General features: G+C 45.1%; 2 protein-coding genes across 2 annotated transcripts in view; both read right to left on the reverse strand.

Moving 5' to 3' along the window:
* The window catches only part of LOC126565342 (uncharacterized), a 205,199-nt gene that overhangs the window by 145,254 nt on the left and 42,972 nt on the right, over positions 1-16,973 (reverse strand). The window lies entirely within an intron of this gene.
* On the reverse strand, positions 14,893-16,725 carry LOC126566003 (sialin-like). Its single transcript, XM_050223203.1, has 4 exons — positions 16,655-16,725; positions 15,413-16,588; positions 15,300-15,340; positions 14,893-15,036 (listed from the first exon to the last, which is right to left on the reverse strand). The coding sequence occupies exons 1-4, from the start codon at positions 16,686-16,688 to the stop codon at positions 14,893-14,895; spliced, it is 1,395 nt and encodes a 464-aa protein (XP_050079160.1). The 5' UTR covers positions 16,689-16,725.

The following is a 16,973-nucleotide window of genomic DNA, read 5'->3' on the forward strand; positions in this document are numbered from 1 at the left end:
GTGTGTCGAGCCGTCAAACACATCGAACAATCGCGAGCAAAACCACCACCAGCCAGCGAAACCGAAGCCTGAATCGGGGTATTCGGTGTTTCGGTTGCACCACGTGGCACGTGCATCGTGCTGTGGAGGACGAAAACGCGCGCGAAGCTGTGTTTCTTTTTCCATGGCTTTGCTGGGACGTGTTGCTATGGTAAAGGAAGAGAAGGGGAAGTAGGAGAAGAGTGGAAAGAAGTGCAAATTCTGCCTTTTTTTTCTCGCCGACTCCTTGGAAACAGGGTTACCATATGTCTAAACTAATTTGACTTTTTATGACGCTTCATATGACTGCATCACTGGAAATTAAATTTTTTGATGGCTTAAAGATGTAAAACCTAGAAAATTTACATCTCCTGGAAGTGGCGGATTTAACCCCTCAGAGACCGTAAGCGGACCGTTGCTTTAATAAAACTGCAATGCAAAAACTTTTAATAAGAAATCAATGCCATCGCGTATGTCCAATTCCCTATGTCTCTTTTTTCAAGGATTGCAGCCCGAGGATGCTTTCTTTAGGATAGTTTAACCTGACAGCAATCACTTTTTTATGCATCAAACGTCTGCCAAACTCTGCTACAAAAATGCACCACACGGGAAGCCCTGCCTGGAACGTGAAGAAAACAAGAGGCGAATTGCAGCAGCAGAAGCAGCTGCAAAAAATAACACACAGCAGAAGGGAAGCACACAATCTCATCAACCGAGAGCTGCCTCTCCGTATGCATGGCTTCTTCATCGAAAGTACATTTCAAAATATTCAAAATAAATTACAGACTCCCCGTGTTGCTCGTTGCGCTAGCACGCCCGACCGGAGGGGATGAACGAAGATGCGCACACCACTACCGTCACTACCCTACCAGACGCCTCGTTGTTTTTTTGTTTCACAAAGGGGATGGAAATGGAAACTCGCCTGGGGAAAAACGACCAGAAAACAAGTGATGTGATGAGAGACAGAGACAGGCAAGCGAGAAAAAAGTAGAGTAAGGTGGTTGCTCATAGCGACAACCCGCAGTAGGCGCTCGTCTTGCCTTGCCGTGCCATGTGAGTGGGAAAATGGAAAGAAGCAGCCCACAAAGCCAGCAGTAGGCAACACACGAAGAGGTTTCCAATGGTACCCGAACATCTCATCAGCGAGCCCTCTGCATTATGCTGCGATCCTGGGAGAAACCTGCATACACGGAAGACCAAAAACGGCAATCGGCGATCATCTTTTGCGTATGTTGTTTTGCCCCCCCCCCCCTTCTTTCTCTCTCTCGCTCTCTATCTACGTGCGTCCTTCTTTGCTTATGGATTTCTTTTAAATTTTCCATTCAAGTCTCGTTTTGCTGCAGTTGCTTTTTGTTCCCATGCTGTTTGTTCTCCTTATCGTTCGCACCTCTCTTGAGGTGTTAACATTTTTTCCCGCTCGTTTTATGTAGCTTTTCCTCATCTTTTATCTCATCTCCAAACAATCGAGCTGGAGAAGTGTGAGTGTTTTTTTCTTTAATACTTTTTCCCCCCTTTTTATTTCTTCAATTTCCCTTTCATCTTCACAGTAAGTTCCTGTGTCTTTACCATTTGTTTTTTTTTTGCTCTGCTGCTACCCGCGCGATATTGGCGAATATATGAGTGAAATAAAATTACCCTTTACTGCTTCCTTCTCGATACGGACACCCAGACACGAGCACACGAAGCACGAGAAGAAAGAACACGCGCAGAGGAGCGTACAATTTTTGTCCAATTCTTTTACGAACGCTACACGTGTCCTACCAAGACCGCATGCGAAAAATAATGTTCTCCACGTGAATGGAAAAATCTATGGGAATTAAAAAAAAGGGCACAAAAAATGCGAAAAAAAGAAAAACTCACACACACATACAGGTAGAGGACAGTACGTGTCTAGGGGAGAGCAGAAACAAAACATAAAAATCCCAACACCCCAACATAACAAAAAAAAAAAGTCGCACAGAAGCAGCTGATGGCGTGGTTTATCATGATGGCGCAGTTTCGTTGTTTCGTTTCCTTTTTTTGTGTGAGTATCCTACACCATTTTATCAGCGTTAGCAGTGTAGCAGCGTTATCGTTTATGTAGGGGAAAAAAGTCATCCTGGCACAGGATTTTTTCCAAGCATGCAGTGTGAACAAAAATTTGCTAAAAATGGCGCATGCTTTCTGAGGTGGCGACATATTCGGGTAGGAGAGAAAACCCCGTTTTTTGAGGATTTTTCGTCATTTTTTGAATGGGGTATTTACAAGATGTTTTACATCACATTACAAGAGCTGTAAATGTATGAGTTATTTTGTAAATTTAAATTAGTAAAAGGTTAAACAATAATTTTATGTGAATTTCCATTTGAAGTGTTTTATAAATTTTTTTGAATCAATCGAAAAAGGTCATAAAAATATTATTTATTACATTTTAAAACATTTCTCACAGTTACCAGCAAACTGCATCGCTGCACAACTGCATCACGATATGCACGTTGCACTTCTTGTAAGAAACCCAAGCCGACTCTCTTTCTCTTTCTCTCGCCTCGATCTCTAGACCAACTTTAAGCCACGACCTTCTCGACCGACTGGGAATGTAACTAAACCACCTACTCGACTGCTCTTACTACTTCCTTCTACCAAAGGGATAGAGTTGCAGAAAGGGAAGGGGACTCATTACACCATACCGCGGGGAGGTACTTGTAGCCGAGTAGTTAAAGTAACTGTACCCTCCGCTTTACATCGACTACCAGAACTGCATGCAACGCGAGATGCGTACTTAGTTACTGCGAATTGCATTTTGCAGTAAGGTGGGAAACCCGCGGTCGCTGCGATCGTCGATGCAATGCCCAACCCCGGACGATGCGTTCCTGGTCCGCTGCAACTGAAAACTCAACCCCGTCGACTCGGTTTAGCAAAGAAGATGAAGTTAACCGGACCCGACTGCTACTAACCAGTAGCCGGTTGTTGCATCCATGGTTACATCGGTGTGGAGAAATCTACTCGAACGAAGAAAGTGGCATTTCACTCACTCGCAAGCAAACGTCTTAGCAGGCGGTCGATGCAACTCACTTCCCCTTTGTTTTGCACCCGGTGCAGAAGCAGAAGAGATAGCGCTGTGCTGTTCGCTCACACCGCTTGGTACGGCTTCATCTTCGAGCTATGGTTGCTGTGTGAATCTGGTTCAGTGGAACACAAGATGAAGCCAAACAGCATCCCAAAGTGAACTTGCTACCAGGGTACCAGCCCGCCGTTGTGCAATGGAATGTTGCTTAGCTTTGGTTCGGTGTGAGCTCAATTTACAACTGGCCCAGGGAGCTGTACTCGGTCGCGTCTTTACGATGGAGTTTTTCGTATTATGTCTTCATCGTCCACTCTCGTGCCAGCTGTCGTTGGGTGCGATGGTCTCACTCAGCTTGCCGTTATGCTGTGCTCTCGGTTGCTATGGTGAAACGGAGATGCGAACGTTTAAATGGGCGTACACGGCGTTTGTAAACAGATGCTTGAGTTTGTATTTCTTTTTCCTATAAATATAATTTAAATTTCAAGTTAAAATATTTTATTTGGCCTAGTTTTTGTCTTATTCTTTAGTAATTGAAAATGTGCCTCATAATAATTTTTTAAACATTTATTTGAACCACTTACTGAAGACTATTACCCAGCGAACAAGCTTGCTTCTGGTGGCAGTAACAACATTTCGTCATTTTTTGAGTCTTTATTTTTTGACGTAAATTTGACTTATTTTTTATGACCAGAATGCGTTTATTTGCAAATGTCTGTAGCAAATCTTAAATTATGTTTTTATTTCACGAATGAATGTAAAATATTCTAAAGTGCCAGTTAACTTAAGATTAAATAGTTATGTTAAGTTTAACAAAAAGATTAGATTTGTTGAAGCGACAAGCTCATAAAAATCTTTAAAATTGCTCAACAACATTCAGTATCAATTCATGCGAAGTGAAGATTATCTATGAATTTGTGAATTTATGTTATTTCATTGAACTTGAAAATATTACACGCTGTGCTTACACATCTTCAACATTTACAAACATTTTAAAAGAAAATTTTAGATTTTTATTCCAAAAATCAATCATTTGAAACAATTGACTCCAACTTCCAAATAAAACAAACAAATAACTTAAAAAAATAAATATTTTCACAAAAATAATTTCCTTACAAACAAACTCAATCGACGCTCCGTGTCAACGCACACGATTTAAATGGCTTTTGTTCCTTGTTCCCAATTGCTGATTCAAAAGTACCAAGCATGCAGCTACGCAACCACTGGACGGGCTGCGTGTACCAGACGGCGTTCGCGCCACAGAAAAACAAAACCCACCCCCTTCGACAGTGCTCGATCTCACCCACACCATCACGGCCGTGACTGCGGCAACAGGGCAAGCGCGCGCGCCCGCGTGCTCGCGTCCGCTTCGTGTGTGAACGACACCGGATGACGTGTGAGCTCACCACAGCCAAACGACTCCTCAAAACGCTGCGATCCCAGTACCGAGACCTCTTAAATTCCACTTGCCGAGGTCTTTAAATGCTTTTGTCGTTGTGGGGCACTGCAACTTCTTAGTAGTAGCACTCATTCCCCCAGCAATAGCTCACATGAACATACCACCGCCATGTGGGGTGGCTCACAAACACACAGCATGGGGCTGTTTGTAGCTCGCGCGCGCAATGACTCAATGCAGCTGCGTGCGAAAGTCGATCCAACGCGGGTACCATACGTACTAGGGGGGTTACCGGGTTTTGGCTGTTTTTTCCGTTTCGTTTCGTTTCGTAACCCGCCTCACCGCACTAATGCCTTTTGTCTTCTTCAATTCCGAACAATTGCGGCACTGTCTTGTTGGTTGATTGGGGCCCGTTCGGTACGGCATCAAAACCAGTATTTGCGCATAACCACCCCATCTGTGGGGCGGAAGGTTGTCTCTCGGTTTAATAATGGGGAGGGCAGTTCTGTTGCGATTGAATGGGGAATTGAAGGAGGAGTCCCCACCACGTACCACGGGTGGGGTGTTAGGCGGTGATGGGTCTCCCCTGCCACGAACAACACAAATAACGGGAAATGCCGACCTCGGATCTCGGGAAATGCGATGAGCCTGACTACATTGCGATGGGTTCGGCTTTTGCACCTGTCCGATTTTGTACAAATCAGGTAAACTCCGCTCCACCACGATGCCAGGCTACGAGGCTCGCTAGGAGGTCGAACTCAATTAGGCACCTGGTGGTGGTTCCAGCACCATGGGGGAGGTTTGCCCAACGAACGTACCTCGGCATACCTTCGCCTGACTACCAGCAGCAAAGGGCAAAGCCTACGCTGTACGGCGTCTACCTGTGAAGCTTTCGTACGTGAGCCACGCAAATGGTAGGCTATGGATGGATTGACAAGTGTCTGGAGTGGTCGATGGTATCGTAGAGAAAATGAAATGATGCCAAAACATGATTTTTTTTCGAAATTTTAGTATATCTTTTGCTAAAAAATGAGCCATTTTTTGAGCTGCATTAGCTTCTTTGAGTTTTAGTTTTTGTATATACCTTCTCAAACGTCAATACTTTCCAAAGTAAAAGGACTTTTGTTTATCAACACATTTTTTTTGGCTCTTGAGGGTGGTCCTCATTGGATGAATCTTCCATAATTGGTCATAGTTTTGTTGGACTTTCTTGAGTTCTAACAGCGTTTACACAACATAAATCCAGATCGACATTTGCAATTACTGAGCAATATTGAGCGATCAAACTCCCAAAATTTCTAATAGGAAATAAAGTAGAAGTTAAAATATTCCAATTCGAAAAGCATATCCATTCCCGCAACTTTTCAACGCATCCCAGAGACTTGAAGCCCAGGGCTTTCGAAGCCCACGGGAGCAAAACCACGAGATCAAAAGCCTTCCCTTACTAGGCCTTCAGCTGTGCCAGCAGCAGCATCGACCGACCGACACAACAGGCGCGTATTATTCACCTTGCTTTTGCGCTTGGTTCGCTCGGTTGGTCCTGTTCGGAGTTCGGAGCCTTCGCTCTTTTTCGGAAGGCTCGTTTTCTGCCCCGTTCTTCTTTTTCCACGCAACCAACAGTATCTCTATCTACCTGTGCGGAAGGGACGACGCACACCCACACACGACCTCAATGTCTGGCACGAATGCGGACAACCAGTGCACGTACAGCGAATTCAGTGGTTCGTGTACGCGTGTTACCTACCGTAAAGCCTTCGATCCTGGCCCTATAGTGAGCCCAAAACAAAAGGGTTAAACGGCGCCGTTTGGACAAATTGGATCATCTTAGCCAATCAGAGCGCTCCCCATGCTGCTGGTGCTGCTTCTGCTCTTGGGGAGTGAGACCTGGGACCGAGAAATACCCACGAGCGTAAGGTAAATAAATAGGGGTTTGTTGAATGACAAACCATAAAAGGGGATGGTTTCCCCAACTATACTGTGAAGTCAATCAAAGCAATCGGTGTGCAAAAAGAAACCACGGAAACGATTCCCCTTTTTTTGCATCGAGCGTGAAGAACCTTTCCTATATCTCATCGAAGAAGGCGACACGACGATCTCCACCGTAACCCGTTCAATGTTTTTTGACATTTGCACCAGGATCGCAGCATTGAGGCGCTGCTTCCAGCTGAGTCGCTTCTTGCCTTTTCCGACCACTTGCTTTCAATCGATCCTTCATATTCTCGGTGTTCGAAGAACCTTCTTCCTTTGCCCTACCTTCGCAGGTACATACAGCAGGAAGTTAAAGAAATTCAAGCAATCCGTTTCCAAGACAACCCACCACAATTTCTCATGACGCACACTCACTCTCTCTCTCTCTCTCCCTATTACACTGGAAAACCGATATTCGTACTTTTGTGTGTGTCGAAATTTGTACCCCAATTCATCAGGGCGCCAGCATACCGGTAGGGGACACGCACGTGTGGCCACACCTACAAGCTTAAAAACGCACGTGCGATGTAGTTGCTAGTGCACGAGCACGCCGGAAAAAGCCATCGACAACTACCACCACCCGACCGACGGTGTGTGAGCGTAGCTCTCATTCTGCCGAACGTTTCGCCGTGCGCCGTACGAGTTCTGTGGGTTGAGTCTGTGTGCGGTTGTTTCAAAAGAACCTCCCTACACTGCACCCGTAGAAATTGGGCCGTCCCAAGGCGATCTCTGCAGTCGAACTTTTCCCAACCGAAGCGCTGATCCGTCTCGGTGTGCGACTGAATACAGGTTGATCAAGGCGAAATGTTACCACGGTGGCAGAACAGCGCGGAGGTGGTCGTTGGTCCTCTCGGCCTCCCACCCCCCTAAGGGGCTATCGGAATGCGAATTTCCCGACTCTCGTTTGTCTAAGCGGGGATTTGCGTTTCCCATCGACACAGGGGTGGTTTTAAAGTGTGTGTGTGTGTGCAAGCATTTCCCTTCGATTGGTTCGTCTGTACGCCACCCATAATAGAGGGAAATTTTGGAGAAAAAGTAGGGGAATGTAGAAATCTGTTTGCTTTTTGAGTGTGCTTCTGCAATTAATGAGAAGGGCTGAAACGATATCGAAAAGGAACGCAGAACGGGGGAGTAGAATTTTATACCATTACATTGCCGACATTCAGGGGCTAATATATAGTAACGCGTTATTTTAATTTTCGTTCTAAATATCATTGGAGTCTATTTTTAGTGACATATGTCCAACAGATGTCCAATAAATGAAGGTCAAGGTTGTCTATAAAGAGAACCAAAAGAAACCTTAACCTCAATCTTGCACCTTGTGCCATGTGGCCAACATCAAACACAAATAGAAGCTTAGAGGCTCTTCACCATGATTGATGGTCACAATCTCAAGCTCCGGGATTTCGCGAACACGCTGGGAAGGCGTTTCCCAAAGCGTAACTTAATAATCGAGCGGCCGAGCCGAACAAGGCGTGCAGTGCCGTGTTACGTGTTTGTCGTGTCCGACAAATCAAATCAATACACCGGGTCGAGAGCAATTTATGCCGGTAAGTAATAGCCTTCAAGCTCCGCCTAACCAACTGACTGCTGATTGCCTTTAGCGCCTTGTTTTGTTGTGCTATTGATATAGGGCTATCAAAATTAAATGGTTTTATTTTTGTAGGATTTATTTTGAACTACATCTTATTCGAATATTAACGCTTATAACTGTGATATTCAAGTTATAAAAAAATTTAAATTTAATTTTAAAATTACTTATAAATGTATGGTCATGCTCCAAACAAAATTCTGTATTATTATATCCAAGCTTAAAGTGGGAATTCAAACCCATCCCGTCATGTTAACTAACTATCACCATAACGTCCCTCCTCTTTCAATAGTTCTTTGACTAATTTTAAAAAAACTCCTCCTCATTCTAACCATCTATTTTCCTTCTGTATTCCCACCTAGTCACCTTGAAAACGGCTTCAGGCTTCGATTCATATCGCCCAAAAATTTCTGCCCACATTCTACGTAGACCAGCCCTCTCGTCGAATCGGTTAACCAACCATCTCATCAAAAATCCAGCCTACTCTAATTGAAACGTATCCTGCCTCACTCTCGGCGTGTTTTGTTGCGTTCCGTTTTGGCCCAACCAGACAAGCATCGAAATGGCACCCTACGCGAAAATTCAAAACCCGGCAAAAGGAGACCATTTTTCCAACAACAACAACCACAGTGGCGCCCGGCCCCCGAAATTTGCGCTCTCCCGTTTTAGGGGGTGTTGCGCATCGGTTCCATTAGTCCTTGGCTGCACGCGTTGCCAATTCAATCCACGCACTAGCCGCATACGAACCGCCTAGCTTTGGGTGTAATGTTGTCACAAAAAAAAAGTTTCGTTCTTTAGAAAGAAAAAAAGGAATTTAATTGAATATAATGAAAAATCGAAACGAGAACGTGGAAAATCACGTTTGGGCACGTTAGCGAGAAAGAGGTTGGTGTTGGCATCTTGCTTTTTTTTGTGTTGTGCTTGTGCTGCTCGTTTTCCGCTTCGGACTGAGGTTGTGGGAAGAGTCACCACGGCAAGAACACGCATCGAATCGCAAGACGGTGTCGGTCCACCACGCCCCGGGAACGCTCAAGCGGGTTTGGCGAAGTTGTCTATCTTTAGTTGACCACGCCGCCCGGGCCAGGATCGCAGCATCCGGCGAAGGTAACCCGGTCGAGTGAGGCCAGCCCCAGTGTACATAGTTAACCCTTAAGATAGAACGAACGAACCAGCTGAACTGGTAGGATTATTATTTGAATTTTTAAGGTATCTCAAATACCTTAAGGAATTTAAAATATTATTTTTTTATCTAAATCATCTTTAAAGCCCAAAAGAGATCTCAGAGGAGATCTAAAATCAAATTGTTTTCGTATCTATCCCTTATGAGGAAACGGACAAAACCTTTTTCTTGTAAAAAAACTACTCTAGGAAACCTTTTAGGCGAAGCATCTTCTTGGTGCGAAAAACTCTTTCTCCATTGCCCTCTCTCCATTAAATTGACTGCTTCATTTTAAAACTAATTCTAAAATAGCTCGAGCAACTTACAAGACCAATTATGAGCTTCTTAACCGTTAACTAAGCTAAGAAAAGCTACATCAAAACCCCAAAAAAATAGCTCTCATCATCGTTCAGCTCACCCAAGGGTTGAAAACCGAGCATGCAACTTGTGCAACTTTCAAGTGGAAGGCGGGTACAGTTCGCTGCATCTCTTTCACCCCAACAATCTCGTTCGCCCTCTCTGCCTCTCTCATGCGCACACTCGCGGGGGTAGCTACATACTTCCACCCTTTTTTGCTTTTTCATCCCCAACCAAATAGTAGGCTGGCTGGCTGTCTGGCCGGCTGACTGGCTGCAATCATCATCATCATTATCATTATGTTTCCTTTCCCATTTCGCAGCAGGGGCCGAACGAGACCGAGGGTTTTCTTCTATGTGGTGTCTTCAGACACCGTGTACAACTCCCAACACCACACCTTCGAATTCGGGCGGACTGTTTGGGCCGATCCATCCAGTCCAGTGAATGATGTAGTAAAATTTTATGGCCCTGCGAAATGCAAACCATTCAGTGGGATTATACCAATTAATCCATACGTAATGTTTGTGGTTAATGTAAACTGGCCCATAAAACTGGAACAAATAGAAAGGGGAAGAATCTGTCGTGACCGGGTCAAATAAGGTAGACAAACTGTAATCAACTATCAGCTTCAATTATCATTCCCTCCCCCGCCCAAAACGACCAACATCCTGATAGAACGGCACAAAACTATAAAACAAACCACTCTCAAACTCCAACTCCTTCGCTTGCTCGCACGGGGCGTACCCGTTTTGCCAGTGCCGGGTGCCGGATGGGTCGACAATCCAACCGACAATCGACACCGACCGAGCCAATTCAAAAGAACCGAGCGATAACAAACCGAGCCCAAACGCACAATCGCATTAAGGGTTGTGGCCTTTTTTCCACCCTACCCTCTTCTGTGCCTTCTGTGAATGTCTCCGTGTGTGCGTGTGTGCGTGTGTGTGTGTGTGGGGTTGCCTTTTTTCCATCAACTTTGATTTGCATTTACGAATCCAAAGTACGAATCCCGCTGGTGGTGTGGTGACGTAGCGAATGGTCGGTCACCACCACTGCTTCTTCCTGTCTTCTTCCAGTGGCAGTGGAGTGAATGGCCACCGCAGGATGATATTGGTAACCTCCATCCCTTCACATCACATCGACCGACGACGACCCAACCCAGTATGATACGCGCGGTAAAACATCTGGCCACGGCCCCCATAATATGTGGGCGTGTATCGAAAGGCAACGCGTCCGAATTGAGGCAGTCCCACTTTGCTTCCTCAAATAACAGGAGATCAGGAGCTCGAGGCGGTAACCACGGCAACTGAGCAGCACGTCGGGCTGCACGTAGATACGCGCGTAATTTTCTTGCTGCTTGTTTGGTTGCGTTGATTTCATGGTAGGTTACGCTTGTGTCTAATCTCTCTAGAGGTTGTGAGCTTTTCTTGCGCTGAGGTGGGTATGCTTTGGATGATAAATAATTCTTTTTTTTAATTAAATCTATGATTGTATAGTAATGTTGCTATAAAGTATAACAATCAAATTGAAGTCTTAAGTAGATTCAAACCAGATTTAACGAATGCTGCTTTGCGGGTTGATTTAAACACATTTAATCAATCAAAAGGAGAATTGTATATCGAAAAATTAATGCATCAATACAATGACGTACTATCCTTGTAAAAAGGATAAGACTAAAAGAAATAAGTGCTTTTCAACAACGAAAAGAAGCATTCAATACAATGCTCATAACATCTATATTTAAATTATAATTAAATCGTATGCAAATGGCTACTAATTTAGTCAATGAACTCATGGAACTTCATATATATTTTAAAATAAAATATTTTTCGTCATGAAAAAATATAACATTTAAATCTTAAGCTATTCAAATAAGCTAAATTAAAGGAAAATATAAATGAATAATTTGTTTTATAATTATACAAATAAACATACTGATAATAATACATTCAACCAACTTGCTTTGCAGGATGCAAACATTTTCCCTTTCAAGCGAAACCACATTTCCTTTACCAGGCGAACGCCTCCATTGCCAGATGTTTGCCCTTCATGTGCTTCAAAACCATATCTTCCCCTTCGCAACAAAGTATCGTTCGCGTTGCCATCGTTCCGAGTAGAATCGAGCATAGAAAAGGAGAAAAGTATTATGCCCGTGTCCTGCGCATGATCCGCAACACAACAGTCACTCGGTTCTTCTATCTTTTGGCGCGCATTGGAAAACTGTGATTTTTCACCGTTTTTTTTTCCACGCTTCCTTAAACGACCACGCGGAGCAACCCACACGATTGCATGTGCTCCGCGGCAGAAAGGAATCGGTGGAAAATTCTCTCTCACAATTATTAACCCGGAAAATGGAAAAGCCAAAGCATAGTACACAAGCCAGCAGATTTTTCCCTTAATATCGGCCCATCGGACATGCGTCGGTTTCGCCGGGCAGATTTTGCCTTCGGGAAAATCAGCGAGTTTTCCATCAGTCAATAGCTTTCCGTTAAATCCTACCAACCGAGCAGACATCCCAGGAGCAAGATCCGATTTTCCAACCACCGGTCCAACGGCATAAGGATCAACAAGTGGTTTCAATTCTCCCGCTCGGGTTTGGTGAGGGGTTCTGGTTATTTTTAGTTGTGACAAATACCGAACCCTGACAAACACTGTTACGCATGGTACCGTACTGAGCAACAGGGACTACCAGATTCCTAGCTGCACCCTAATGCGCATGAGCACGAAAACGTCACCGAGCACGCGGGGTCGAAAGTCGCGAAGGGTGCCTTTGTGGTTTCGTTACATGTACCGTTAGCTAGGCGCCAGGAAACTCACCCCAGGACATGCGCGTATCATGCGTTTGAAGCCATCTACTTCACACTCGAGGACACACGTCTCGCTCAAACGCGGAGCCCGAAACGGCGAGAAAAGGACGTGCGTAGTGGATTATTTAAAGTACGAACTTTTTTTACGACCCATTATTACAACGAACCTTAGCGCTACTATAAAGTGAAACTGCCTTTTTATGGGTTTTTAATGGTTTTCCGGGAATGTGGGTTTAAAGCTAGCTTTTCACCGTTTTATTACACCGTCTAAAACGATCCGAATCGCTCCAGTTGCTTGTTGTAATTTTTTATTTCCCACTTATTTCAGCACCGGAGATGGAGGTTGGAGGTGACATTAAAATCTAGTTTGTTGAATTATTATCCCACGGTGGGTTGGTTTGCCGGGGGTAAAAAAATGTTTGCATGTACTATCGTGGAATTCACACTGCCTGTGTTCGATTGCGTCTGAATATTGGACTGCTGGTGGCCTTCACCGTGGCACACCAATTGTAGTGCGGTCTACTAGGCTAGCAGGGCCACCGAAAGGTCGACATGATATCGAAACGGAAAATCGAGAAGCATACAGAAGAAAATCCCTTCTACATCCCCCCCCCCCCCCCCACCCATCCACACCTTATCCAATTTCTCGGGGAAAACACCCTGTCTCCCTTTCAGAATCGCCTTATTGACCAGCAAAGGAGAAGCTGGTGGCTGTCTGTGCTGAGACGATGACCAAAATTTATCTTCATTTTCCCCTGCCTGTGTGGAACACTCCGCTACTCCGTCGTCGTTGTCGTTCCAATGTGGGATGTGCCACGACCGTATTGGGCAGTTACCTTCCAAGACACGAAGCTTCTTCTTGGGCGATTCTTACGGGTGTTACGGGTTTCGGGGAGAAGATCGATACACGCAAACATCCTTCGCTGCGCAAGGACTAACCAAAAACGGTCCGCACACAAACAGAATGACGACGCGAAGGACGAACAGACGAACTGCTTGAATGTGAACATCTTAAAGGCGAAACATTCGCCTGTTGGTTGCGTCGTACTGGAGTTGCAGCAATTTTAGCAAAAGTGAGGTTAAAAAGGAGTCCAGAGTTGGTCATCAAAAATGCAAAATAAAAGCCGTTTTAATGTTTTAAGGCTTAAAATAACAAGGAAAATTTGAATGTTTTTATATGTTATAAATCTAAAATAAAATAAACTAACTTTCCGTCATTTTCCTTTGCATTTGCACCCCCGATTCGAAGGAAAACTCGTGGTGGAAAGTTTATGAATGAAAGGAAAAACAAACAGACTTTTTTTCTCCCATCTAAACCAATATCCCGAATGTCTATCGCCAACAAAGCAAACAAAAAGGGAAAATGAAACGAACGGCAACACAACAACAGATGATTACAACACAAAAAAAAACCTCTTAGCGGAGGGAAAAAGGGCGAATTGGGAAAAAGGGATGGAACCCCTATCAACAACATGCATAGCCTCTTTACACCACAGCTCGTTCGCTCTCTTTTACACTTTCGTCTATTTTCATCTCTCTCTCGCGCCCACATACACTTTTGCCATCTATCTCTCTATTGTTGCAGTCAGTCAGTCAGTCAGTCTGCCAAGTAACCGTTGCATGCTGCTGGTTTCCTGTTAGAAATACACCATGCGTCATTTTGACTGACGTAACGCTTGGCAGCCATCAATCTCTTCGGCGGCATACGACGTCGTTTCGCGGTTGTCGTCAGCCTAGGACCGATAATCGCGGCCATGCTCACACATCAACACCATCACCTCGACCTAACCCTGTCCAACCGACCGAAGACGGAGCGCAATAATCATAAACAGCACACGCGACGGAGATGGTCGCCTATTATAGCGCCCTCCTCCCGGCACAGCTGATGCTAACGATGATGACTGTCGTCTGGGCTACACAGCGCCGGATAATTGAGCATCATTAATCGTGCACCGTTTTCTTCGGACCCTGTTATCGCATCATCGTAAATCGATCGTTCTTTTCGTTTGTGCAGCATGTTCGACTGGCAATTCGAAAAAAAAACAACCTCATCACACGCACACACACATACACGCATACATGAATGGAGTTCAGCGGGAACCGTTCGTCCATTGCGTTTTGTGCAGCCTACTACGATGCGTGCCACCCTGGTACAAGAGTCACATGAGCGTCACCATGTGACGGCGGCACAGCGTGACGCAACCGCATGACGGTTTTTTGTGTTGTACCAGACGTTGCTGCCTCTGCAGCAGTAGCAACGCACCAGCTGTTAGTTGTTACAAAGCGTCCCAAGGCAACCCCCGTGAAGCTGACGCCTGGTACCTCATGCGGTCCACACACACATCGGCACAAGCAATGAGCCAAGTGTACGCGCTGCGAAACAAAACCAAAACAAAAATGGAAGCTATTTTTACTCACGGTTCAAGGTTGAGAGAAAATTTAATTCAACATTTTAGCAGGAGTGCATACTGCCGAGACATTGAGCGTATTGGAAATTTCGGTACTGGAAGGACGAGTTTTTTTTTCTAGCGTTTCTTTCTTTCTTTTCATCTCCCTGTTTTACGACTGTTGCTGCTGCTGCTGCTGCCGGGGATAGTTCCAGGGCTGAATGTCACCGGATGCGAACATAATGAAGATGACGTTGGTAATGTTGAGCACAGCAAAAGCAATCCAAAAGACGACGCGCCATTCTTCTAACGTTTGCTGGAGGAATATAGTGTGAGAATAATTAGTTAGAGAATGAATAAGTTGAAACAAGCAAAAACATCTTTATAGAGGTTCCATCTACTCCAATATTCAAATGCTTGAGGGTGTGTATGGCGGATTGCATATGGCACAAGGCGCATAAATGTAGCTCATAGATAAAACAGGCCGCAACAAGCGTATTTTAATGGTTCAAATAGATTAAAATTGAAGCTAAGTAATGCTAATTATAGTAACATTTTAAACATCGAGAAAGTACTTACATTTGGAGTTAAAAGTCCAGCCAAATAGGGTGTAATGATGCCTGTAATGAATCGAATCGAATTAACAACCGACATTCTGCATCATCCCACACAAAAAAAATCCCTAAACTCACCCGTAACGGCACCGATTCCGTTCACCATTCCCATCAACACACCGGCAAAGTTCGGACTCAGATCGTTCGTATTAACCTTCACGCCAGGATAAAATCCACCGAGAAAAGTAACGCACAGAGCGAAGTATGTGATGACCAGCACCTTATCCTTTCCGGTGTAAGAAGCCGCCATCATAAAGAACGCGGGCAGTATCGAACCAATCGTGGTCCAGAATTTGCGTGCATTCGTGCGTGAGAGGCACTGTTTCTTGATCTGCATATCGCACAGCCAACCGCCGAGAATCGAAAACAGCCACATGCTGAAGAAGGGCGTGTAGGTGACCAGCCCATTATCGCTAACCGAGATTTGCAGGATGCTTTTCATGTACTTCGGCAGATCGGTGATAATCAGATACGTTCCCCAATCGTGCCCAATTTGGCCCGCTATCAGTCCCCAAAGTGGACAGGACGTAAGGATACTGCTCCAAGGAATCGGATACGAATGCATACTTTTGCGACTTTCGGCTAGTTGTGCTACCAACTCGGAACGCTCTTCTTCACTGATGTATGGGTGAGTTTCGGGACTTTCGAACCCAATAAACAGCCAGAAAATGTACCAGATTATCGCCAGTGCTCCCCAGATGTAAAACGTCGTTCGCCAGGTGTTGTGCGCTTCGATGAAGTAGCCGGTACCGATTCCACCTACAAGCGCTCCAATTTGACATCCACTAAAGATAAACGATCCATAGAAGCCCCGCTGCGATGCCGGTATCCAGTGGGCAACGAGAGCACTCAGCACCGGAAAGGTAGCACCTTCTCCGATGCCCTCCAGGACACGCACCACAACCAACAACCACGATCCACCAACATCGATCGCGAGTGGTGTCAAAATGGTAAAGATCGCCGTAATCAGGACGCTCAAACCAAGCAGATGCTTCGAAAAGCGATCAGCGACAAAAGCACTCACAAAATGGGACACCGTGTAGCCCCAGTAGAACGCGGACAGTATAATGCCCTGCTCGTATTCATCCCAGTCGAAGTGATCCTCGTCGGCAATCGACACACCCGAAACGGTGTCGTTTCGGTCGCCTGTCATCACCGTGATGGCCAGGTGAAGACAGATGCGCATCGTGTACTGGTTGAAGATGGCAAAGAACGTCATCATGACCAGAATGTACTTCTTCGGGCAAAAGCAGACTGTAGGCAAAACATATGGAAGAATAAGCTCGATTCTAATTGGTAGACCGGAAGTGAAGTACTTACGCCCTGCCATGCAGGCTTTCAGGAACTCCAGCATGTTTGCTTCTTTCGATCACGGCCACACTAGCAACTGTGATGTGGAATGTCTTGCATTATGCCAACTAAGATCAAAAACATGTGAGGTAGAAAGGCAATGGTTGCCGCGATGGATACAGAGGTGAATTTTCATATTTCTCTTTTGATCTTTATTTTATTATCTCCTCATGTACACATACGCCCCGAGAAACGCATTCTTCACCGTTCCCATCAATCGAACGTTTCTACGACCAGCACTGCTGGCAAGTAACTGATGCTGATGATGACTGTTCCATCGCTTTGCTCT

This window comes from Anopheles maculipalpis, chromosome 3RL (genome assembly GCF_943734695.1).
Source record: "Anopheles maculipalpis chromosome 3RL, idAnoMacuDA_375_x, whole genome shotgun sequence".
NCBI lineage: Eukaryota > Metazoa > Arthropoda > Insecta > Diptera > Culicidae > Anopheles > Anopheles maculipalpis.